This window comes from Carassius gibelio, chromosome A21 (genome assembly GCF_023724105.1).
Source record: "Carassius gibelio isolate Cgi1373 ecotype wild population from Czech Republic chromosome A21, carGib1.2-hapl.c, whole genome shotgun sequence".
Lineage (NCBI taxonomy): Eukaryota > Metazoa > Chordata > Actinopteri > Cypriniformes > Cyprinidae > Carassius > Carassius gibelio.
In genome coordinates, this window is record NC_068391.1 from 20,595,186 (window position 1) to 20,622,533 (window position 27,348).

The window sequence follows — 27,348 nt, forward strand, 5'->3', positions numbered from 1 at the left end:
AGTTGTTTTTCAAGTTTTTTGACTACATACCTGGGAGAAATACTTTAACAGTGCATGAAGAAATGTGTTCATTTCAGCACTAGAGCTGGTCCTCTCGGGTTGTTGTTGTTGTTGTTGTTTGCTTGCTAAAACACAATAAACTCCTTGACAATGGCTTCCTTCTTGGTAAATTTTTTTACCAGTTCATTTACACACTAAACTCCCCACTTTATATTACAGTGCAAATTTATTTGAGACTAGTCTAAAAAGTGTTTTTAGTTACCTCAAAGGTTAAAACATTAACATTATTCATAATTTACAAATAGCGTAAACATCTAGTGTTAAGTATCATTTATTTAAAGTATTCTTTAATCAAATGTTTTCAGTTGTTTCTCACGTTATGCGTTGAGTTTGAAAAAGCCCCGAAACTAAAGCGTGTTCCTTTAAGAGCTGACCCCCCTTCGGCTCATCGCAGCTGTCAATCACGCGTCGGTCTCTTTGATCTTCGCAGTTCTAAAGCGCGACTGTTTGTTACTTTCAAGTCGCGCGGATCGACACAGCATAAAGAACTTTTCCTCTCTCGCGCGAGTCTCGAACGCTCGTCTGAGCGCGGAAAACAGCGACAACAACAATCAAAAGTAGATTGATAAAGTTCGTTTAAACGCGTGAATATGCCGCAGCTGAACGGTGGAGGGGGAGATGATCTCGGGGCGAATGATGAGATGATCGCGTTTAAACATGAAGGAGATCACGAGGAGAAGATCCGGGAGAGCGCGTTCACGGAGAGCGACCTGGCTGATCTCAAATCATCCCTGGTCAACGAGTCCGAAATCAGCCAGAACTCAAACTCTGCCGTAAGACCCCTCAGCAGCATATTCAAGTGAACTGTGTGTGTGTGTGTGTGTGCGCGTGGAATAAAGTGTGTTTGTGATGAGCAGGTGATCAGAAGAGGACAGCAAGAAGATCAGAGAATCTACACCGATAAACGAGAACATCTGGACGACGGTGAGACTACACACACACACACACACGCACACACACACACACACCAGTCCCCAGAAGTGCTCGAAATGATGTAAAGTTTCTCTTGTTCAAACCATGCGCGCTTTGTTTGTTTTATTTGTCGGAGTTTTTAGTCCGCTTTATTTTTTATTTTATTTATTTTTTTACCTTTATCTACAAGCAACAGCTCGTGTGTCTTTATTTACACAAATCTGTGCATGTGGCTTTGCTTAGTTTTGTTTGGAGGCATAATTGTCTCCAGATGTTTACTAAAAAAAAAGTACAAATGTATTATTATTTTTACATTTATCTGAGTTTTCTGTGTTTTAAAATAATCTCACGTCTCATCTGTGCAAGTCTGATAAAAACTGAATTGGGAAAGAAAAAAAACCTTTCAACTGGGTCTGAGATGTAACTGATGGACTTTTTTGGGGGGAAAACCTGAAATCTGCATCATTAAACAAGCAGTTTTTATCTGAAGCCTGTTTGATCTGTTTCCGTTATTTGTGCTCCAGAACTGAAACCGCTTTGAAGAGGATCTGTGATTGATCATCATTATATATTCACAAGAGAATCATATATATACACATTCAACAAACTAACCCACAACAGTTCAGTATGACCACCTTGTGCACCTTACACATTTGATAGCTTCACAACTTTTATTGTTCTGTCCCGCTTTCTCTCTTCAAGTGCCCAAACATCAAGATGGAGGAATGTATAAAGCGTCGTATTCTGGATACCCGTTCCTGATGCTGCCCGAGCCGTATCTCCCGAACGGACCCGTCTCTCCATCTGTAAGTTCATGCCAACTCTGCTGTCATTCCTCTAGCATTTAATGATTAGAGTCCAGGTGTGTGGGAACCGCTCTGAAGGTCTGGTTAGTTCTGGGCCGCAGAAGAACGGCCGAGACAGGCCTGTAATTACCCTTCAGCTTGAGAGGACTTGAGAAAAGGGCGCTGGAGAGTCCCATTCAATACGATTTGAATCAGTAGACATTCATATATTACTTTAGATCTGATAATGCATACTGTGATCCGTATGCCTTTCAGAAGAGCAGTTTTGACATTTGGATATTCAGACATGGTTCTATAAGTCATAAGATTCCTTAAAGTCATCACTTTTGAGAAATATGCGTGTGAGTTTGCATTGCATGCATGCTTGTAACTGCATGCATATCGATGCCTTTGACTGTAAATCAATGGTGCACTACATGAACGGTCAAATCTATATTTATGTGTGCAGATCATTTTTAATATTGATGTTACATGGCATCATTGTCCTGTTTGTCTTGTATCTGTTGTGTTGTCACCATTGCATTGTGACTGTGTGGAGATTATTCATGCAAGTGTATTTATAAAGAAAAACGTGCGTGCAGTAACTAAATCCAGATTTGAGCTCGTACAGTGCTAGAAAATAAAGTGTAGTTATAAAGTTGTAATTGCACAATTGTAACACCAGTTCTTCAGATCATATTTTGAGTTGTTTCATGCACATGCAGTGCTTGTTTTATTGAAACTGTGCCCTACATAAAAGTTTTGGGACTTTTTGAAGTCTCTTCCAGGTATTTCTTAAAGGGACAGTTCGGCCAGAAATAAACATTCTGTCATTATTTACTCTCCCTGAAGTTGCACAAAACCTGTAAAAAAAAAAAAATATTTTTTTTAAACACAAAATAAAATATTTTGAAGAATGTTGGTAATCAAGCAGTTGCCGGTAGCCATTGACTTCATATTCGTTTTTTTTTTTTTCATTCTATGGGAGTCAACGGCTACCAACATTTTTCTAAATATCTTCTAATGGGGAGAGTAAATGACAACATAATGTTCATTTAATGCTGATCAGTGAATGTGGGTGTCTTACAGAGATGTCTTACAGGAAACTGAGTTTTTTTATGCTTCAATCATTTAATGCTGTTTTCAGTGATCCCAGCTGAACAGAAATGAGAACGTCTTCCAAATTCAAGAATTGTGATTAGTCCCTAAATCGTAAAGCTTATAGTTCCTAGTCATGTATGGCATTGGGACTCAGAGCTAAGCTGTTGATTTTACAGTAATCGGGGATCCTTTATATGTTCATAATTCAAACTCCAAGTGTATTTCTTTCCCAAAGAAGAAACGATTGATTGAAGTTAAAGCTCTTGCTCGTCCCGGGACCGTGAGGTCTTGAACAAGCCCCGATCGACATGAGCTCATGGTTCAAGCTGCCTTTAGTCTTTGCGTATACAATAGAAGAACATTGGCTTTGTGTCATAATCCATCCAGAGCAGCTCTGCTCCGCTCCTCTGACTGACAGTGATAAGTAACAGACACTGGATTACATCCTCTTGAAGAAAAAAGCTCTTTAACCCATTCTGCCACTTGATTCGGCACACAATGGGCCGCTGGAAGACTTCTCGCCTGTTGTAGATCAGAAGACTGAAGGCATAGTCAACACATATCACAACTGCAAAGAAAGCAAGCTTTAAGAAAACCAAATCATGTTGAAATACAAATATTAATAAGAGAACCGATTTCAGAGGTCTTTGAAGTGAGCGCCTGCGGATGAATCTGCACAGATATTTATGGAGGCGGACATATTCGGGAAATACGTCGCCTCTCCTCAGGTGTTTATAGCTGTAATTATTGGTGTGGTCGTGTCTGTTCCTCTGCTAGAGAGAGAGACAGGTGTTTAAAACTGTCTCATAGCCCTGCTCCAACATGTCCACGCAAGAGCAGAACTGAAGTCAGAAATGTCAAGCAAATTCTTCTCAGACTTTTATCGAGGTGTGCGGCAGACGCTGCAGCTGTAAAAGTGTCTGGACTGTAAAAGGTTAAAGTTAAAGTCAATTGTTCATAGGTTAATTTTCCGTTAATTTTTAAGTGTCCGAAAACTAACTTTGTGATTTGAATTCGGTGAAGAAATGAGACCCTTAACCTTTTTATGGTAGGGATGGTTCAGCCAAAAATGAATTGTGTCATCATTTACTCCCCCCTCAAAACGGAATGAGTTTCTTTCTTCTGTTGAACACAAAAGAAGATATTTTAAAGAATGTTGGCAACCACAGAGCTGACGGTAGCCATTGACTTCCATGGCACGGGAATAAAATGCTATGGAATTCGGTGTGGACCAGCAACTGTTTGCGTATACACATTCTTCAAAATATCTTCTACATGATATCTTTGCTGGTTGCCATTGACTTCCATGGAATTAAAAAAAAAATGCTATGGAAGTCAATGGGTACCGGCGATTTTCTGTTTCCAAACATTCTTCAAAATATCTTCTTTTGTGTTCAACAGAGGAAGAAACTCCTACAGGTTTGGAACAACATGAGGGTGAGTAAATGATGACCGAATGTTCATTTTTGGGTGAACTATCTCTTTAATAAAACACAGGAAAAAGAACCTTGATTTAAAAATACTAATTAATCCAAAGACTCCTACTTCTTAAAATCTGCATTTGGATTTTTCATGAGACTGTTGCCTGGCACATATTTCATATTGATGTTTATATTTTACTGTACGTCTTGTCGTCATGTCTTTCTCTTAATGAATCAGTCTCGACTAAAGTGCAGTAAAAGTGAAAGAAAATCCCCCACCTCAAGGCAATGGCTCTGGCTTTCTGACACTCATCAATGTCATTCGCGACAGTGACGCATGTGTGATGTGAACAGGTTTTTTTGTCTAGATGACCCTTTGTTCTCACCCAGGTGTGTGAAGCTACCCCCCCCCCCCCGACCTATATATATATATATATATATATATATTCACAATCACAATCTCTGAACTTAGGATGTAAACTATACAGTACCCTCTCAGTTAATGCATCGATATTAAAGTTAACATTTAATTGCCGTTTATTTTTAGATATAATTAACCCTCAAGGTGAAAAAAATTATAATAATATTTTTTTTTAATATATAATATTATATTTAATGATATACTTGTTGCTCATCCAATTTGGTATTAAAAATATAAACAATTTAAGTTATGGCTGTCATATAAAACTGCATGCTCTTTTCACTTATTAACAACCAGAAATTAATTCCAGAGCCTTCTCGAGCTCAAGTAAGGACAATAAATATATGTGTGTGTGTAAAATAATTAATAAAATAAATTAAATAATTAATACAATAATTAAAATAATAATATAATTGAAATAAAAATACTATAAAATCAAAGAAGTAATCAACGGCTTATGTGAAGATATGATGAATATGTAATATACTGCATATATTTAACAAAATGCTCCTCTAGAAATATCTTTTTAGTTAACTAACAAGTTTATGGACATTGAATGGCTTTCATTGTTATGTTACATGATATTATTTGCAAGCTGTTTTATTGACGTCTTCCTGCAGTTTTTCTTCCAGCAGATGTGTGTTTGAAAGCTGAGGCTTAGTTTCATATCAAAAGTAACAGAGCGGAAAGCGTATTTGTAGTTTTGTTCATGTATCAACTGAAAACAGACCGAAATCTTAAATCTTGGCATTTAAGAAAGCAAATCAAAAATGAAGATTGATTCAAATGGAGAAATCAATATTTTCAGCCAATGCAAACAGCCCAGAAATGGTAGGTTTGTGTATGTGTGCAGATGTAAAGTTCATCCTGTTTTACTTCGGCTTCGTCTATTTAGGACGGCGTTTGATTCCTGCGTGCTATTGACTCAGTTGATGTGTCCTAGATGAGTTCAGAGCAGTCATTTGTGAATTGCTCCGTTTTCCATCACGCTGCTGTTCTGTTAAATCATTTCGTCATAATTTCACAGTAGATTCCCACTTGTTCTGAGCAAGGTTTCAGCTGAAATGCAGAGTCTTAGAGCTCCGTAGAGGCTCCTGTGATAACAAGTGTGTGTGTGTGTGTGTGTGTGTGTGTTGGGCCGTACCCAGCTGTGGCAGTCGTGCTGCTGGTAGATGGGTATCAGATGGGAGCAGGATTAGGCCGTGTGATCACACCCATGTGTGCCGCCCCATGTGGCTGCTGAGGCTCCAGTAGGTCTGGCCCGGCACTAATTCGGGGTGCTGGGGGCGTTGGCTGACCCCAACAGTGGGAAGTGCAGTGCCTGCTCTTGTGGGACAAACTCAGCATGTGTCCCAGAATTCATAGTTCCTGTTCTTTTTCTCTGGTTGTGTGTTTATGAGGGGCGAAGACCAAGAAGGACAGGTCTGAACGATGTCATGGTGCAGCAGATGTTACATCACAGAAATGAAGCATCACGTCTCCGGTTTGGAAGAGATTATTGGTTTTTGGGTGAACTGTGCCTTTAAGATAATCGCTGGCTACTGGATTGCATTGATCGGCCTGGAAGATTCGGACTGAGTAGATCTGGTGTCAAATATATTAGAATAGAATAGAACTTTATTTCGAAATACTATTTAAATCAAATAAATTAAATAATTGAAGTTTGTAATTTGAATTTAAAGGTTTAATAAATTAAAATTTTAAAGGTTTTTGTGAAAGTAACTAAAGATTGTTCAGCATTTAGCTCCTCTTTTAAATTTTTGGTTTGATTTTCAAAGCTAACTTCATGATACGAGTAATATTTGACTATTAAACCATATAGTATATCCCTGAATTTAATAGATCCATCAGGTCACCGTTGATCGACAAATGTTCATCATCAAAAATATGAACCAACTAAAACTGACAACAGCAAAAATGAATCCAGTAAAGTATAAAGCAACGATAAATTTGGCCACACTTTATCTAAGGAACCAATTCTCACTATAAACTACGATTTTGCCTCAAACTCTTAATTTGCTGCTTATTAATAATTATTAAGGTAGTTGTTAGTCAATGCAGAATAAGTCATTAATATATGCTTTATAAGTATCAATAAACAGCTAATATGCTAGTTATATGCATGCTAATAAGCAACTAGTTAATAGTGAGAATTGGTCCTTTATATAAAGTGTTACCAGAATTTTTTCAGAAACATACCACAGAATTATACTTTTTTTTCAAGCAGTGATGCATGCTGGGAACTTGCACAACAATGTGCGATGTAACATTTTTAGAAACACATTTGGAGTATTCTTGTTCAGTTCACATGAAATAACACTAAAAACAAATGTTCGAGCTACTTGAAATAATTAAATTGTTTCTGAAGCTTTCTGAAGTACTTGAATCACTCGCTGCTGTCTCCTTTTATTATTGTGTGTTTAGGGACAGAGTTTAACAGGATGGGTGACTAACCTCCTTCATATACGGTTAGCATGGTGTCAGCACTCTCTAGTGTATCCTGATCTGTGAGTTAATGAGAAACACGTTGACCACATCACTGTGCCGCTCCTGTGATCTTGGGGTTATCTGTGACACGATTGCATTGAGACCGTCAGATGTGCACCACTCAGAAGTTAAAAATCTGGTTTCTGGTTTTGCTCACAGGATTGTGGATCTCTAGAGAGAGGACGAGTGCTGTACCTGCGGCTCGTGGAAATACAGACGTTAATTTCAGCCGGAGGCGAAACATTGGGAAACTACCGCAAAGCGATTGCTTTAAAAGTAGGGACATCCCAGATCTGCAGCCCGCTGCCTTTCAGATGTTATGGAACATGGTTTTCCGTGTGGTTTTTTCCCCCCACTTATAATCGTGCCGAGCCAACTGGAAAGCATTTCGCTTCTAAATATAGCCCTCTGCTTATGGGACCGAGGTCTTGGATCTCTTGAAAAAAAGGAACGCATAAAGTTTTAATGACAAACATAAAAGTAAGTCTCTTCTGAGAAGTCCCCGTTTGATACCTAGGTTTACGGGGCGCGTTTCAACGATTTTCAGGGAAACCCCCCGCTCTCTGCTTTCATGAACAACTATGTAGCTACATGACGACAATGGCGCGTTCATCGCTCTTTCAGAAAACGGCGTGTGCGTTTGTTTTCATCAGTACACGCGTGAGCCGCGATGCCGGTGACATACATCCTGCATCCTGTGTTCAGTGATCTCAGCGCGAGGTTTCTCTGTCTCAGTGAGAGTGCAGTGAAGGTGAGGTGTGCTGTGGTTATGCATGTGAGTATTTGTGCAACTGCACTTTTACTACAATGCAAACGCTGGTGTGTGTGCAGCAGGAGCCGCTGAAGGAGGAGAACGCGAGTGTTTCCCTCCGTCTCTCTCTGTCTGTGTCTTATCTGATGCTCAGAGGAGGTGTGGGTGCTGGGGTGTGGAGTAAACACGGCGCCAAACTGCTTTCTTGCGGAAGGGAGTCAGCAGTAAACACAGAGGCTGTAACCACGCGGTGCACCTGGTGCACCTTGTTGCGAACGACTTTTAAACAGTCAAAGGCGCTCGCTTTTTTCCCTTAACTGTTTCACGGCCAGAGGAGTGCGAAGCGTGTGTTTGGCGCTCGAGTGTCCGTGTGCTGATGACCGTGAACAAGGGACTGTAGCCATAGAAAGATTTCATGCACGTTAACCAAATGATTTCTTAGGCCTCAATAGGATCAGACATTTCCAGCAAAAAATGGTGCATGCCATTGATAGCTGATACTTTAAAAACTAAAAGGCCTGTTAGTGTAATTGCACAATAATTTAGCTGGGAAATCTTCTTATTAAAGTAAATTAAAAAATAACTCTATATATAATGGCTTTACTTGTTTATCCAGACATCATCAGTGAGTCTCAAATATGAGACGTTCGTTCGTTTATTTGTTCATGACTCAGATTGCAATGCATTATATGTTTGTATCATTTAAATCTCAGACATGTTGTTGGAGATATAGAGTGGCGTTTTATGTAATTGATGTACTTTACGGTCTTTCTTTGTGGCTGTGTAAATGTCAGCATCTGCACCGTTGTGTTGTGTTGTTTGGAGCTGGTTCCCGGATGTCAGAGTGACCGTGCACTGTTTCGTGTGGGTGTAAAGGCTTCGTCCTAGGCACTGTGGCGACTCCCTGTCGTTTAACGGTCGATGAAGTTCATCTCCTGACAGATGTGAGTGAGATTTACAGCCGGCTGAGATCATCCCAGCCTCTCAGAGGCACCGGTGCGGTGTCATTCATCCCTGCCGAATGTGTCAGATCCAAACTGTGACTGTCTTTGCTCTTGATTTAGATCCGAGCCTCGCTCGTCGTTCGTTTATGGCGACTCCTGCTTTTAATTAAATCTTCTGCAGCCAAATGTTGTGATGAAAGGAAAGCAGAGAGGGTTTTGGGACAGATGCGCGGTGGTCTAGGGGGCTGTCGTGTTGTTCTGCTAGAGACTGTGGGATGTAAAGGGTGGGCGGGCGTGTTTTGACAGAGCTTTGTTTGTGTTTGGTTGTTGAGTACAGTTTTGTGCGGTAAGGTCTTGTGGTTTACCATGGAAAAAGAGACCAGACTCAGCCTCACTCCTCACCTGAAAAACAAAGCAGCGCTGCAAACACAGCTTCACCGTCTCGGTGTTGTACTGCTGTTGGCCTACAGTCCAGCCGTTTGAAGATGTGTTGTTAACTCCACTTATGACAGGATTTGTGTTGGTTATGTACGAGCCAGACGTTCTGAGGGAACTGTGCTGTTTTCATCACGTCACACTACGAAGCTGCACGGCCAACAATTGTGTTCACTATTACGTTATAAATAAAGATACAATTTTAAAGTATGTTTTAGAAGAGAATACTATTTCAGTGTTGTGTTGGTTGTAGTTTCTTGTGAAATTCACTAGCAAGTTTCTGATTAAAAAAAATAAGTTTTAAAGTAACGCCTACACAATTTTTTTTTTCATCGTGTTCACTATATTTCCTTTCTAAGATCTATGAGAGACAAAAAATAAAAGTTTTTCTTTAACATTACCGATGGTTAGAATATTATGGGGATTAACACATAAATCTTTCACTTAAATTTCAAACTTTTATTTTAATTTGTAGAATTCAGTGTAATTCTTTTGTATCGGATGCTATTAGAGCCTTTATTAATCATTTGTTCCATTTTAAATTTAGTTAAAGGTTTATTTTTATTTTTTTGACATTTATACTTTGTTTTTTTACTTTTGTTGTTTATACATGTCTGTATCAAGTAGTTTTGTATTTTAATTATTATTATTTTTATTTAGGATAAACTTAATTAAAAATACAAATGTTGCTGAAATTGTGTATATATATATTAATCTTGTGTGTATATATATATATATATATATATATATATATATATATTATATATATATTTATTTACAGTATATATTTCTGTTATAATGTTTATTTTATTTTAAGTAACAAAATTATTTTAATGGTTTTAATTTCAGTTTCAGTTAAATATAGTAACTCTGTTGAATTACATCTCACTCTCTCTCTCTCTCTCTCTCTCTCTCTCTCTCTCTCTGTCCCTCTCTCTCTCTATGTGTGTGTGTGTGTGTATAATGTATGCTTGAAAGTAGTAATAATATGTAAAGTTGAAGAAATGGATAACGTCATGTTAGCATAATTTTTTCTTCAATCCCTAAAATGCAATATTTGTGCACATTTCAACATGTGGGTAAAGCACCTGTAAAAAAGCAAGACCGTACATTGGGACTTTATTTTTATAAACCTTTCTTAAAGTGTATCATTAAAAAAAAAAAACACTGCAAATTTAGACGGGAGAAAATGTAGTGCCAGACGACTGATCAACACTAGATTGAGGTTTTTCACCCTCGTCCCGTCTGTATGAAGATGAGGATGAGGATGTGTCTGTCTGTACGTCAGCGAGTCACAGCCGGGCCGTGCTTCTGCATGCGGCTCTTTCCCATGTTGCTGTTGGCCTTTAATGAAACGCTGTGGACTCCTGCGCCGCATGAGAGACCTCGGCCGCGCTCGCACGTCAGACAGACGTTCACTGGCAGCTCGGAGCTGCTCTGCATTAGCGTCTCGGCTCCGGGATGCCGCTCGTGGAAGTCACTGCTAATTATGGGATGCAGAGGCAGGCGAATCCAGAGCTGGCTCGCTCGGAGGAGGCAGAAAACCTCATATTTACATTACAAATCATCATCAAACAATGCTCCTGACCGCGGGACAAATAAGATGCAGTGTTGGGAGCGGGGCGGAGGGCCTGGAGGAGAGGGTCACGTCCCAGTTTCAGTGCACTGCAGTCCATAGGGGCTCTGTATTATGTGAAAATTACATGGTGAGGTGGCCTGCTGTGTTATTTGTCCAAATGATTGATTTGATTGATACCTCTTTGTTGAGACCGTTTGACCACATCCTTAAAGATCTCTGATCCCCATGCGGTGAATTCGGTCGAAGCCTATTTCAGTGCAAACCCAACAGAAGCAGCATATCTGCTCCAGATAACTGCTTTTTAAATGATTTATCTTTTAATTATTGGTGCATTGTAAAACGTTCCACCTACTTCAACTAAAGCGTTTAAAGCAGCAACTGAACTTAAGGTTTAAAGTATAATCAATCATTTCATTTCAGTCATAATCAGAGTAAACCACTGTTAGCAGCATTAGGAAAAGAAATCATTTGATTTGCATTTAAAAAACTAATTAAACTGTTAAAGTTTTATGCATTCACCTTATTAACAGTTTTGGTATTGATTTTGTATTTAAGCACAAAAACCAGCAAAAGTAAATCATGCACTTTTAAATGCATTCATTATTATTAATGTTTTTATTTTGTTTATTTTATTTTTCAAATACTGAAATAGTTTTTGCTATCAAAAGTGATTAAGTGGTACTGACATGTTGGCCAATTTAGTGTTAATATTTAATCTCGACCAATGAAAATAGTGCTTAAAGAAGCCAAAGCATCAAGCATTGCGTATCACCAAGAGACATTTATATAAATTCCCCCGTGCTATATATATATATATATACAGTAGATGTGCCTGTTGTGCAGCTGCGTGTATCTAATGTATCTTATCTCTGCTGCATGAAAGGGTTAAATAAACTACATAAGACAAGCTCTCAGAGCTGTGGGAGATGAAAGTCTGAACATCAAATCCATACTCCAGTCAATAAAAACACGAGGAGAGATTAAAGAGCAGAGGATCACGCTGCAGACTCGAGAGCGAATGGGACGAGGCTTTAATTGATGCGAGCTGGATTAATGTGTGAAGGTGTTATAATGCTCCTTTAATCAAACACACTAGAGCTTGCATCACAACACACCTTGTGCAGGATGTCTGGAATGAAGTCAACCTATTTTATATATCATAGTGAATTTTCACCTGCTGGAACATGACACCGAAAGTAAAAAGATCCAACAACTTGAACACCATCATCCACAGATAAGAAGACCACAGGGACATGTGTTCACACCTGTTTCTACTGTTAAACACAAAAGATGTTTTTGGGTAACCAAACAGTTTCTGGTCCCCATTGACTTCCAGCAACCGTTCGGTTCTCAATATCTTCGTTTGTGTTCAGCAGAGAAAGAAACTCGTACAGGTGTGGAACGGCATGAGAGTCCCTTTAAGAAGAATTTACATTTCAGAGCAGAATATTGTTAACAATCACCATAACGTCTTAAAGTTAAAAGATCCTCCAACTCCTCTTAAATCCCCAAGGTGTTTAGTGAATTTATTGGGTTGTTTTGAATGTAAATCATTACAGGATAACACTAGCTGCATTTAATAAATATTACTTTAACTAGGCATGTGCACGAGTAGTCTAAAGTGATATTGATAATGTAATGATGATGCATTCTCAGAAAAAGTAAGAGGAACAAAAGCTGACTCTGGGACGGTACCTTTAGAAAAAAAACATCTGAAAGTGTGCATAACGGTACATAAAAGGTACAATAGGGAAAAGTTTGAGAAGGCAACATCCCAGTGTCAGCTTTTGTACCTTTTTCTTTCCTTTCTGAGAGTCTGACAGGACTTTTTGCTGATTTGAACACTCATCCTGAGACAGGATTGTCAGAAAATAACTATTTAAAACACAGACACTCCCAAGCCTGTCGTCTTCAAGAACAAATATTTATTAGTTTTCAAGCTTTACATTTAGGAACATTCTTAAGAACTTCTTATAATTTATCATACTACACATCATATTACATACTCCTATTTAAATATTTTATTAATAAATTTTTTTTTTCGAATACTGAAATGGTTTTGGCTAACGAAAGTGTTCTTATTTAAAACAAAATTTTGTTTCTATATTTAATTTCTACCAATGATAATAGTGCCATAAAAAGCCAAAGCTTCAAGTGTTGCGTGTCACCTAGAGATGATTTATCTGAAGTTTATGATTGAGTTGATCTGCTAGTGTTCTTACAAATTATCCTAAGAAATTTCTTGACTTTTTTACAAAAGATATTCATGAATCCAGATCCAAACAGCTCACATTTTGTGACGTACGGACGTGATTAGAGCCACTTTGACCTGTTTTGATTGCAGCTCGGAGCGTGTGGGTGTTTGACGTCACCGCAGCGCACTGAAGATCTGTGACAGAGGCACAGGATGTATTATCCCTGTCAGGATGTATTATCTCATTCTCTAACAGGAAGTGATGTCACAGATGAAAGTTCCTATGACTTGATTTCCTCTTCCGACCAGATTAGAATTTAGTGCTAGATTAACAACAGTCTATATATATATATATATATATATATATATATATATATATATATATATATATATATATATATATATATATATATATATATATATATATATATATATATTAATGTACTTTAAAATCTAATTTATGTATTTGATTTAAAGCTGAATTTTCATCATAATTTCTGCAGTCTTCAGTGTCACATGATCTTCGCAAATCATTCTAATATACTGCTTTATTATCAATGTTGAAAACTATTATCAGAGGGTTTTTTCATAATCTGTGATCATTTTTTTCATGATTCTTTGATTAATAAAAAAGAACAGCCTTTATTAAAAAAAAAAAGATTTATTTTGTAACAATATACATTATCGTTTAAAGGTTTGGGGTTCAGTACTTTTTTAGTTTTTTGTTAAATTGATAATAAAGACATACATTTTTAGAAAAGATTTCTATTTTAAATGTTTTAAATTTAGATTTAAATGTAAAACTTTTTCCAGCACTGATAATAAATCCTCATATTATTCTGATTTCTGAAGATCATGTGACACTGAACACTGCAGAAATTATGATGAAAATTCAGCTGCGCATCACAGAAAGACATTTAACAGAGATTCACATAGAACATAATTATATTTTACAGTATTTTTGGTCAAATAAACTTTCGAACAGCAGTATGTATGTGTACATATATACACATGTCATAACTTCTCTATTCTGCTCACGATGACAGTCTTGTTCCTGTGCAGTATAAATCAAAAGATATGGGCCTTTGCACTGGGAGTTTGGTTATCTAATATACAAAGCATTTGAAAACATTTTCTTCATAAAGAAGCCACAGGATCAAGCCGCCTCAAGCTGCTTTCCTCTGGTTTAATATGATTGATATCTGCAGCCACATCTGAGATGGTTTGAGCTCAGCGCTGATAATTAGAATCACAAGTGGACAGAAAGCATCTCTGAGGTTCATGAGTAACAGTGAACTGACGTCACACCGAGCTCTGCTTCAGAACTAAACACAACGTCTGCATGCTGCCAAAAGAGAAAAATGTCTCCTTTTAGAAAAATGCAAGCTTAGAAATCTCTACAGGACTATTTTTCTGCTGTATTTTTTCCTTCATGTCCACTGCTGGGCCTGAATTCTAGTGCACTAAAATCTCTGGTAATTCACTACTTACTAAGAGTTTTCTCTGAACAAACTCCTAATTCACTGATTATTTATAGTTACCAAGTCAGTTATTGGATTACGGTATTGTAAATATGCGCTCATAAAGCATATAATAATGCCTTATGCTGCGTAAGTACTAATAAACAGCCAATATGTTAGTATTATGCATGCTAACAAGCAACTAATTAATAGCAAGAATTGATCTTTAAAACTAAATCTCCCTCTCAATCGCATTCGAATTTTCAAAATTGCAATATTTATTGTCACCCAGACATCATTGGTTTGTGCATGGGGTGAATAAACCGCATTTGAATCAATATCCGCTTTTATTATATCAAAAAGAGCAGCTTGAACATTCGGCTAAAAATCTAATTTTGTGTTCCTTTAAAGAAAGAAAAACCTGGATATATGAGTAAGCCTTGTTTAGAAAAGTGGGGTTTCTAGACCTGAAAAAGCCATGTCCGTTAATATCATATGTCGTTCTAGTGTATAATATTTTATCAAGTATAAATTGAGTTTTGCCAAGCTGTAAAATAATTAGTTGGCTATAAATTGAATGCAGATATTTGTGAAAGGTCTTAATCCAGTAAATCATGGAGCGTGTGGATCATCATGGACCCTGTTGGAGTCAGAAAGGTTGAGAACAGGTCTGAAGTGAGCTCGGGTTTTTGACGTCTGCGCTCCTCGTGTCGCTGAGCACAGGTTTGAGGAGGGACCCCACAGGGTGCTGTAACCATGGGAACAGGGCTCTGTTGTGTGGGGTGCAGAGGGTGGGTCTACCATCCAGTAGAGCGACCCGAATTAATCAGAGGGAATAAATTACTACATGAAAGCGCCTGGTTCCCCCGTCCATGCATATTTGAGGCTGTGCGGCTCTCTGATTTCAACAGATCTGTCTCTTCCACGCTCAAACCACATTCCTCATGATCCGATCTTGAAAATATGATTTCAGTCTGTGACAATCAAAGCAGCCTCGTTGCTGAACAGTGTTGTGAAATGACACCTATTCTGTCCCCTCTGGTCATGAGTTTCATAAGCTCTGACGAACATGACCGCTGGGAATGCATTCATAACTTGCTCTGATTGTCTTCTGCGTTAATCAGTGTCTGTTCATAAAGTTTGCATGTTAAAAAGAGCTAGGAATACATTACAACACTACTGTTCTTCAATCAGTACACTTTTGTACCAGGATGCCTGTATGGACTTGGTTATTAATGTAACTTTGATAACACTTTAAGATCCAATTCTCACTATTAACTATGGCGTTTGTCTCGATAAACTCCGAATTTGCTGCTTATTAATAGTTAGTAATGATCTAAAATATGATCATGCAGAACAAGGCATTAATATATGCTTTAGAAGTATTAGTAAACAGCTAATATGCTAGTAATATGCATGCTAATAAGCAACTAGTTCATAGTGAGAATTGGTCTCTAAACTAAAGTGTTAACATAAGTTTTATGTAGTGGATCTTTTGAACATCTAATTATTTCCCCATGGATAAAATCCAATCCAATGCTGGTTTCTGAATGCTGTTTGGTCTGCTGTAAGAGAATTGATCAAGAGCTTTTGTCTCGACTAGGTATCTGAAGTACTAGTAAGATCAATGACCAGGACCTTGTGAAGAAGAACGGCACTAAATAGAGCAATAATTACAGAAATCATAGGCTTTTGGCCCGTTGGAATATTGTTGTGGACAACGAGAGTCCGAAAGGTTGAGAATATTGGCCAACACATCAATATAAAGAGTACTTCTTTATACCACAACAAAATATAATTAAAACAATTATTTAACATTTACTTTTGGTGAATTTTCTTTTATATCTTGAAGTGTTAAGGAACATACTCGTGGAAGTTTCACTTTAAGTGGCCTTTTATTTCATTAATATTAGATGATATGCACGTATAGTTAAAAAAAAATGGACTTAAGATGTAAAGTGCACATTCAATACAGTTAAGCACTTTTCACAAGAAGGTATAAGTGATGTGAACCGGAAGGTTTATGTTTATGTTTAACATATGGATGGAGCGTGATAACCTCATCTGTGAGTTCAGAGTTAAAACTTGGTTTCTCTGTGTGTTTGAGGGAGTATTAGGTGTTATTCTCACACTTCCCCCGTTCTTCTTCAGGCTCAAGCCTTTGATGTCATAGCCATTAGTAAAGAGCCCTCCAATGACACTTCCTCACACACACACACACTTTTTCCCAGAGGCATTACCACCAACAGTTCCCGTCTACCTCAGCTCATAGCGTCTCCGCTCTCTTTCATCTGTGGCTACTGCTCTGTTGTGATGCTGTAATTATCATCATCATAACTGCTGGCGACAGAGCTGTGAAGGAAAGGTGTGTGTACGATAAGCTCCGGTGTACGAGATTGGGAAGCCGTAATTATGACGTGATTTGAGTTTGAGCGATTTGGGATGTGAAAAAAACGGGCAGTTTCATATTTGCTAATGAAGCATCGGTGGCAGAGGAGCAAAATGAAGAGCAATCGAGAAACATAATGTAGTTTTTGTCGTCTTAATAACCTGCTAAATTTACAGTCCTTATGAGCTTTATTGCTTTTCTTCAGTAACGGTGCAAAATGCACTATTGCAAATAATCTGGAAACGCTTTACTTAAAGCCTTTATGAATAATGCTAATGCATTAATAAAGGTATTAATAATGTACATTGTAATGCATTATATTTTTTCATATATAATAGTTAAAATGCATTATAATATTTGAAAGTTTGTTTATCGTGTTTAAATGCATTATAATATTTGAAAGTTTTTTTTACGTGTTTTAATGCATTATAATATTTGAAAGTTTGTTTAACGTGTTTTAATGCATTATAATATTTGAAAGTTTGTTTATCGTGTTTTAATGCATTATAATATTTGAAAGTTTGTTTATCGTGTTTTAATGCATTATAATATTTGAAAGTTTGTTTAACGTGTTTTAATGCATTATAATATTTGAAAGTTTGTTTATCGTGTTTTAATGCATTATAATATTTGAAAGTTTGTTTATCGTGTTTTAATGCATTATAATATTTGAAAGTTTGTTTATCGTGTTTTAATGCATTATAATATTTGAAAGTTTGTTTAACGTGTTTTAATGCATTCTAAAGGTCTAAAAATTAATAGATGTGCATTAACGTATTATATCTGTGGTTGCAGTACTCAAGAGATCATACAATGCATTATAAGTCATAGTTTAATTAATTAAAGCTACTTTTATAATGCATTATTTATAAAGGCCTTAAGTAAAATGGTACCAGAAATTCAATGAAAATATTAAATCTTAATGTTGCAATGCATAATATTTGACACAACCCAATAAATTCATTAAACATATCACTTTTGAGGATTCAAGGTAAGTTAGTTATTTTACTGTCAGGAATGCAAAATGTTTTCTTCAGAACAATCTCAAGAAAATAGATGAGAAGCAAATGAGCAAATGAGAAGAAAGTAGCAGTTGAGGTCAAAAGATTTTGCATTATTTTCAACCTACTGTAAATATAAAACCTCCTAAAAAAAACCTAGAGAAAAACCCCATAGACTATTTCAATCATCACTTTTGTCACAAACATTTTTAACGCTTGTCTGTGCGTAAGCAAATTAATTTTTTTCTGCATTTCCAAGTATTATTGAGTGTCGAGATGGGTTTTTTTGCTCTGGCGAGGTGTTTCCCTCGGGCACCGAGGCCAGTTTCAGAAATACCCAGCCAATTCAAAGCGTAAAGTCAAGTTTCATTTTGAATTGTCTACTTTTGACTTCATTGTGTTAGGTCTAGCTTTACTTTCATACTTGTTTGATGTGCAAAGGTTTCAATGCGTTTCTTTATTTACAGTCTGTTTGGTTTTCTGTTTTTATTTGGCTTCTCTGTAAATGGCTTTGTCTGGTTTTAAAGTGATTGTTTTAATGTGACTGTGTTTTGGTGATTTATTTCAATAATAATGCGTTATTCAAAGCTTACTTGTGTTGGATTCCTCCAAACCACAGGACAAACAGTCACAGAGTTGTTTTGGATGGGATTGGGACACTTGTGGCTCTGTGTGTAGTTCTTGGTCTTCGTGTCGTCTCGTACTCTGTAAACAAGACGCTTTCTCAAAGTCTGGAGTTATTGCTTCGAAGCGTCACGCTGTAATGAATAAGCTTTTCTTTGTTTGTTGGCACTTTATCAGTCATGTGGTTTTAGCAAGCCAAGTTTTATTAAATTATTTTGAAGAGCACATAATTGAAGCCATTATATCTTCATTCCTGTTGGATGAAGATGGACTATCACACAGACACCAACCATATTGTTGCTGACTATAAATTATCATGTAAAAAAAAAAATTAATACATTGAATATTGGTGTATGTGTTTACCTAAAATGAAATATTGAATATACTTTAAAATCAAATTTATTTCTGTGATGCTTCACTGTATTTCCAGCATCATTCCTCCAGTCTTCATTGTCACATGATCTACAGAAATCATGAAAATATGATGATTTATTATCAATGTTGAAAACTGCTGAATATTTTTATGGAGACTGTGATACTTCTTTCAGGGTTCTATGAATAAAAAGTTAAAAAGAATAGCATTTATTATATATAATCCTTTTCTAACAATACAAGTCTTTACTATCACCTTTTATCAATTTAACACATTCTTGCTGAATAAAAGTAAAAAAATTAATAAAATACTGACCTCAAGCTTTTGAGAGGTGGTGTATATGGTTACAAATGTACTAATTAACCATATTTTGGGAACACATTTTTACCAAGAATTAATCCAAACTTGACCAAACCTCCTTTTGTGGACCTCCTCATTCATAAAAGCAGTGTAGAAAATAAATACAGTTTTTTATTATTGTAAAGATGTCAAATGTAGTCTGCTATGGGTGTTGGTTAGGCCAGTGTTTCTCAACCTTTTTTCTGCCTCGGCACAGTTCTGATAAATGCAAAAAATCCCACGGCACACCACTAAGCACTGAAATATATTAAAAAAATAAATGCAAAGTGGGGAATTTTCTTTTTTTTTTTTTTTTTTTTTTTTTAATTAAAGGCTGCGTCGTCAGAGTTGGTATTGTTGCACTTAAAATTTAATGAAAATCAAGCTCAAATACAGTTTCAGGTTATAAAGTTTATTGTAGCTCAATGGGAGCTCAGCTGAAAATCTTGATGTTTAATACACTTGGCCAAATCTCATGATATATAAGATGAAGTGCTATACAAAAGTACATTGGTTGCAACTAGACGGCAAAAGACTCTTCTCCGCTCTGCTCAGAAAAACAATAGATAGGAAATTGATGAATTGCCTTGTTCCTCTTTTGTAATAAAAGCATGTGCTAAATGCATAAAAGTAAATGTAGATTTTTAGATACTTTCCAAAAAAAGTTGCATGCAGGCACATTTTTCTACAAGTCTGGCAAATAGCAGTACGCATGAGACGAAGGCGTAGGTCTCTTCATCAGTGCTTGTCGGTAGACGGACACATGCGTTTGTTGATGGAGGGGGTCGGCGGCTGGGGGTTGAGTGTGTTTAAACGTGCCTCTGTTGTTATGTCTGCCTTTCCTTTGAAGTTCCTCAAACCTCCAGCTAAGTGGCACTCATTTTCCCCATCTCACAGATCTGGCAGAATTATTTCCAGATTGTAGCGCGGTGCCACAGTAACGTAGCTTCAGCAGCATCACAATAACCTTTGATTTTAGACTCTTCACGGATGCATTAAGAAGCCACGAAATGAAATTGACCTTGATTCTAATGAGCACACACACACATTTACCTTCAAGACAACAGGAATAGATGCACAGCCTTTAAAGACCACTGTGGAAATTTTGCTTATCTCACTTTCACTCAGTCAGGAAATGGAGTTTTTTCTCAGTTACAGTAATCTGAAGCGCAGACGAGCACCGCTCACCGTTTCTCCACCGTTTGGGGATTCAAAAAAAAAAAATACATTTTTGAAGTGTTTATCCTTCATTTATGTCTCCAGTATCTAAAAGAATGAGTAAAAGAGATCTGAAGCTTGTGAAGACTTGTCTTCATGCAGATGAATGGCATCCTCTAATGTGGTGATGCACCAACATTTCTGGTGAATTGACTGAAACTGTGATGTTTAATTAGTGCTTCTCTATTGGAGTATTTGGACTGTGTCAGTGACTGTTTCCTGGATAAACTACAGCAGGTAAACGTGTCCGCTGTGTGACACTAATGCTGGATGAACAATACTGATTTCTGGGTGTTAAAGGCACAAAATTGTCATCATTTATTGACCCTCAGGTTGTTCCAAACATGTAGATTCTTTAATCTTTACCTGAACACAAAAGAAGATATTTTGAAGAATGTTGGTAATTAAACGCTTGCTGGTAGCCATTGACTTCCATAGTTTGGTCTGAAACAACTTGAGAGTGAGTAAAGATGACAGTTCTCATTTTTTTAATTTTGATGAAACCATATAGATTCCTAAATCCCCCCCCAAAATCAGTCTTAAAACTTGAATCTGTCCTGTTTTCTGCGGATGTGTGAACAAAACAGCACCAAGCATGATTTGTAGTCTGCATGCCATCCAATAATCGCAGTGAGATTTATGCTTATGTTGAAATAAACAGAACAGCTTAGTATCATGTCCATGTTATCGCCCAATAATTGTTTCAACCACAGAAAGTCATCAATAAAACATCTTATAAACAATAATGTCATGTAACGTAACATTTACCACATTTCAGTGTCCATAAACTTACTAATCAGCTAGAAATATCTCCAGAGAGAATTATTTTGCAATATATATGCACTATATTACATATTCATTATATTTTTATTTATTTAACCTGTAAGCAATATCTGTTTTTTTATATATTAATACAGCCACAGTGTTTATATTACAGCAATGAATCAGAGCAGAAACAATTATATCATGTACAATTTAGTATTTTCATTAAATGCATTCACAAAGTATGTTGGGTGTTTTTCTGTTGGGTTGTTCTTCTAAAAATAGTTCCTCCAGGCATTATCACAGAGACCAAAGGTTGATCTGATTCAGCGTTCTTGACCACATCAATGGCGTGTAAAACGATGGCACCCCATTCAACACATCAGTGCTCAAACAAGAGATTAAAGACGTAACACTCAAAGCTCTCGCTTCCAGAATGTCCTCTCATTTCCGCTTCAAAAAAGCACTTCGGTTTTTAAAGTGAAGAATACATTAGATGGGACGGTGTTTGAGACCGTGGTGTCCATCAGTGGTCCGTATTAAAGGACTGATCGCTCAGAACAAGTCATGCCTGGATTGTCGTTCAAAGAAATGCCTGATAAAAGGAAAAAACCACATGCAAATTAATTATGTGCTCTGCTTTATAACAGCCATGTTTGTTTGATGCGATATGAACATTGGAATCATTGTAATTAATTAATTTCGTGTGGGAAAAATGTTGTGTTAAAACCGTTCCCCTCAGCAAGATTTCTTTCAGTCTCTTCAAGATGCATTGCAACACAGATTTTGCTAGTTAAAAATATGAGCTGAAAATAAGAGTTTGATCTCTGTGTGAGGGTACGTTTAGCAAATCAGATCTTTAGTGGATGGAGATACAGAGTTAAAGTCCTCAATCACTATGGACGTGTATGAGATTGGAGGGAAACAAGGATGGCACCAAAAATGGCACCTAAATGAATAAAAATGCACCAAACTTAAAGACACAGAGGTGAAAATACCCCTGCTGAAATAAATGAAATAAAGTGTTGAATGCACATTACGTTTAGATCTGCATGTTCTGCATTAAATTAGTTTTTGTGAGAGTTCAGAACTGAAGGCATTGAGCATTTCAGTGATAGGGAACGTTTTATGTGATTTTAGCACAAGAATTTTGTTCTTAAAAGCGTTAAGAGGTTCACTTAAAACAAAATATTGTTCGCTGTTATGCACTAAAAAGTAGATGGTTGATTATTTGGGTGAATTGCAAAAAACTGGCCATAGAAAATGCTATTGGTCTTGAGCATTGAAATGACAGGATATTACATGGAATTTTTTTGTTTGTTTTGTTTTGTGTGTCTTTAATCCCTGGGTTTTATTACAGGTGTTTAATGGCGAGCACCCATTATACAGAAAATAGTAAATGGACTTTGCACATAAATGTGGCCACACGTGGCAAATCTGTCAAATTCTGTAGGAAACACAGTCTGAAAGTCTCTCTCTCTCACATGTGCACGCGCTCAGATGAAAGACGGCCGTATGAAAGGCACAGCAGTCAGAAGTTTGGCCAAGAACTGCAGCTACTTCCAGCCATGCAACCGCCATGACACATCACACCAAACAACATGCTGTTAGCATTAGCAAACTGGATTTCTCTTGAGTTATTGAAGGCCATTTGTAAATGCAGACATGAAAGCAAACAAGCTCTTGTGCTGCTGGCCTTGATCATCAAAGGCGTATCGATCAAATGGCTCCTTCCCATTGATTCTTTCAGCAAATGTATTCAACATCTGACACGCTCGCACGCCGTCTTTCAATCATCCAACTGACCAGCATCTTATTGTGTGTGTGTTTCTTGCAGTCCAACAAAGTGTCGGTGGTCCAGCAGGGGATGCATCCTCTGACGCCGCTGCTTCCCTACGATCACTTCAACCCCAGTCCTCCACACATCCCCACAGACGTCAGCCAGAAACCAGGTAACACATGATCAGTTTTACAAATAAGGACATCCCCAAATTAAATATATATATATATATATATATATATATATATATATATATATATATATATATATATATATATATATATATATATATATATATATATATATATGATTCCACCAAATCAGCTTTTTTTTTTTTTTTTTGTAAAATGGCACAGCTTCTTAAATAACTGAAAGTACACTCTTATCATCAGTCAATCCAGCATTTTATTATGATAATATGATAATTAATCACCATTTAATGGTAGAACTAGTGATTAAAACTAAAACTTGGTAACTCGTATTTTTCATTTTAACTCAAATTAGTGGTGGTTGACTGGTGCTTAAGATATTGTTGGTCATAGATGATAGTAACTATTGTTACTAATACTACGATCACCAACTGCTGGGTTCATGAATATTAATCATGTTTTCTGCGTTAGCTCAAACTGATTTGCTGAAATCAAAACGGGGACACTGTAATAGATGAGCACCGGCCAATGAGATTACGGTTTGCGCATAAGCTCCGCCCACTACTTGTTCTTAATTGCTGAATAATTTGAAATGAACAGTTATTTTGATAGGAAAATGCAACAAAGATTATCGTTTAAATAGCACGTCGATTCTGCATGGTATGTAAGGCTCTTTCTCTCTCTCTCTAGCTTTAGAAAGACATATTTTGATTAAGCATTGCATAAACAATGATAACAAATGGGCATCAGTGGTTTGGGCATTAAAAAAAAAAATATATATATATATATATATATATATATATATATATATATTAGGGGTGTAACGATACGCGTATTCGTATTGAACCGTTCGGTACGACGCTTTCGGTTCGGTACGCGGTACGCATTATGTATACCGAACGGTTCGTTGGAGTAATTAATTATATTTGAAAAAAAAAAAAAAAAAAAGAGAGAGAAAGAAATATAATGATATGCGTTCAACAAGGTAGCCCAATAACCCAAACAACGTAACAGGCAACGCCCCTGACACTCCCGAAGAAGAAAAAAACACCTTCTTATATGTTTATGTTAGGCTACTCAGCAGGCGCTCGCTCACTCAGTACACGCTGAAGGCTCGTTGCAAAATAGCCAATGCGTTTAACAGACTAGAAATGAGAAGATCCTCCAATAACCAACAGGTCTGGTGTTTGGGTGCACTTTGGATTCCCTTTAAGCTATAATGGTGATGGCAAGAGAGTGGTGGATAAAAAAACAACGGTATGTCGCATCTGCAACATGACAGGGTACACCAGCGGGATTACAAAAAAAAAAACAAAAAAAAACAGCGGGAATATCTGGGATATATGCGTCAGTACTATCTGGGAAAAGACGAAAAAAAAGGAGAAACATGCACGCAGCAAACTATCCCTGCAGCATTTAGACACTATAGCTTACAGGGAATCCAACCCAAACACCAGACCTGTTGGTTATTTTAGGATCTTATATTTCTGGTCTGTTAAATGCATTAGACATTTTGCAACGAGCCTTCAGCGCGTGCTGAGTGAGCGAGCGCCTTAGGGGCCGTTCACATATCGCTCCTAAAAACGCATGGAAAACGCTAAGCGCGTCTTTCTCCTCCTTTCCAAAGCGCTTGGGCAGAAGCGCTCATGAGGCGTCTGTCTTTGCTAAGCAACAATGACGTGCTCTCTCCATGAGACGCGGAAATTTCAGCGAAGGATAAATGGATTTGCAGCTCTAAAAATCGCTTGCAGTAGCTCTGCTACTAAATTTATTTCAAAATTGCAATCCATATACAACTATGATCAGCTGTTCCTTCATCTTGGCTGAGCTCTCAACCTTGTTACGGGAAAGGATGAAGCTGATTGGTTGGTTCTTGTCACATGACCCGCGGTGCGCTTGCGGCATTCTGAAAAGTTGAGATGTTTTTACATTTTGCTGTATCTAAAACGTATCGAACCGAACCGAACCGAACCGTGACATCAGTGTATCGTATCGAACCGAACCGTGAATTTTGTGAACCGTTACACCCCTAATATATATATATATATATATATATATATATATATATATATATATATATATATATATATATATATATATATATATATATATATATATATTAAAATGATACTCTCAATATGCAACTAAAAGCGCCAGTAGGTGGAAGCAACTCTCAGCAACTAATACATTAATCTTTCAAGAATCAGGAATGAAGCGAGTGACTGGCTGCATTCAAAGTCTCATACTTCCCTACTATATAGTAGACGAAAAACAGTATGTGACAAAAGAAATATGTCCGAATCTTAGCTGATACAGTCTGATAATTAAGGAGTAGCAATAGCAATATTTGCATCAATACTAAACACTTGCATACTATATAGAACATACTTTTTTAGTGGTCACAAAAGTTATTACTTGTTAAAATAAGTACCTACTCATGACAATATGCAGATTTGAACGCAGCCGTCTTTATGAGTCATTGACTCACTTGACTCGTTCAAACGGCTGATTCATTCAAGAAGGAAGCAAGTAGGTGTCATTGTGAATGAGTCACTGAATCATTGACTCACTTGATTCGTTCAAACGGCTGATTCATTCAAGAAGGAAGCAAGTAGGTGTCATTGTGAATGAGTCACTGAATCATTGACTCACTTGATTCGTTCAAACGGCTGATTCATTCAAGAAGGAAGCAAGTAGGTGTCATTGTGAATGAGTCACTGAATCATTGACTCACTTGATTCGTTCAAACGGCTGATTCATTCCAGAAGGAAGCAAGTAGGTGTCATTGTGAATGAGTCACTGAATCATTGACTCACTTGATTCGTTCAAACGGCTGATTCATTCCAGAAGGAAGCAAGTAGGTGTCATTGTGAATGAGTCACTGAATCATTGACTCACTTGATTCGTTCAAACGGCTGATTCATTCCAGAAGGAAGCAAGTAGGTGTCATTGTGAATGAGTCACTGAATCATTGACTCACTTGATTCGTTCAAACGGCTGATTCATTCAGGAAGGAAACAAGTGAGTATCATTGTGAATGAGTCACTGAATCATTGACTCACTTGATTCGTTCAAACGGCTGATTCATTCAAGAAGGAAGCAAGTGAGTGTCATTGTGAATGAGTCACTGAATCATTGACTCACTTGATTCGTTCAAACGGCTGATTCATTCAAGAAGGAAGCAAGTGAGTGTCATTGTGAATGAGTCACTGAATCATTGACTCACTTGATTCGTTCAAACGGCTGATTCATTCAAGAAGGAAGAAAGTGTCTGTGTCCAAATTCAGGGTCTGCATCCTCCTTAGGATCCTTCCTACCCGGTTGAAGGAGGATGGGTCCTCCGACGACCGCAAAAACCGGAAGTCGGTGTTTGTGAATTTGGACAGCCTACCCTTCTTTCAGTTCCCTCCCTTAACCGTTGCTCATATCCTGTCGCCTAGCAACCGTGACAGCGCCAAGCAAGAAGCGGGTGAAGAGCTCATCGTTCTCTCCCCGGAGCTTTATAAACACTTCTGTCTGCTCTTTCGTCCTTAGAAGCGTTAAAACAGCTTCAATCACTAACAAATAAGCTGTGTGTAAGAGGATATTCACACAGGCAGTAAGGAAGAAGCTAGTTTACGAAAGTAAACGTTTTTTTTTTTTTTTTACATATACACGTACACATGTAAAAAAAAAATGCTTAATGCTAAAACAAAATGCCTAACTAGAAAACCACTCAAAATATATCTTTTTGAAAAGCCAGTTTTTAAAAAACATCGAAAATAATACTCCTCCCCCACTCCGCTACCGCTCGCTTCGTCCTGCCGAAAAGAATTATGGGATAGGTAGGACGCGAAAGGATCCATCACACCCATCCTTCGAATTCGGGGAAAAGGAGGACGCATTTGTGGGCCGCATTTGAAGGATCCTACGAATTTGGACAGCCTTCGTCGCGGCGCTGTGACGTAACATCCTTCAAATGCGTCCTCCGAAGGATGTAGACCCTGAATTTGGACACAGCTAGTGAGTGTCATTGTGAATGAGTCACTGAATCATTGACTCACTTGATTCACTCTGTAACGAATCACGGCTGTGCTGTATCGAGACACAGCAGTTCTGCAGTGGCTTTGATTGGAACGAAGTTTGTTCGTCAAACTGAGCAAAAACAGACATTGCTGGCAATA

At 37.3% G+C, this 27,348-nt stretch overlaps 1 protein-coding gene across 12 annotated transcripts in view; it reads left to right on the forward strand.

The window, feature by feature from the left end:
- Nucleotides 1-491: 491 nt before the first annotated feature.
- LOC127941480 (transcription factor 7-like 2) overlaps nt 492-27,348 on the forward strand; it is a 51,241-nt gene continuing 24,384 nt past the window's right edge. For 3 of the 12 annotated variants that reach the window (XR_008149033.1, XR_008149032.1, XM_052536545.1), the window contains exons 1-5: nt 499-833; nt 918-984; nt 1,675-1,778; nt 4,260-4,295; nt 23,094-23,208. Coding sequence is in view for 8 of the 12 variants with exons in the window: in XM_052536545.1 (XP_052392505.1) it covers nt 651-833; nt 918-984; nt 1,675-1,778; nt 4,260-4,295; nt 23,094-23,208 (505 nt within the window). In the remaining 4 variants the exon portion in view is untranslated. Of the gene's footprint in view, nt 834-917; nt 985-1,674; nt 1,779-4,259; nt 4,296-23,093; nt 23,209-27,348 lie in introns of all 12 variants that reach the window. The other 9 variants (XR_008149031.1, XR_008149030.1, XM_052536550.1 and 6 more) reach the window with 8 other exon arrangements.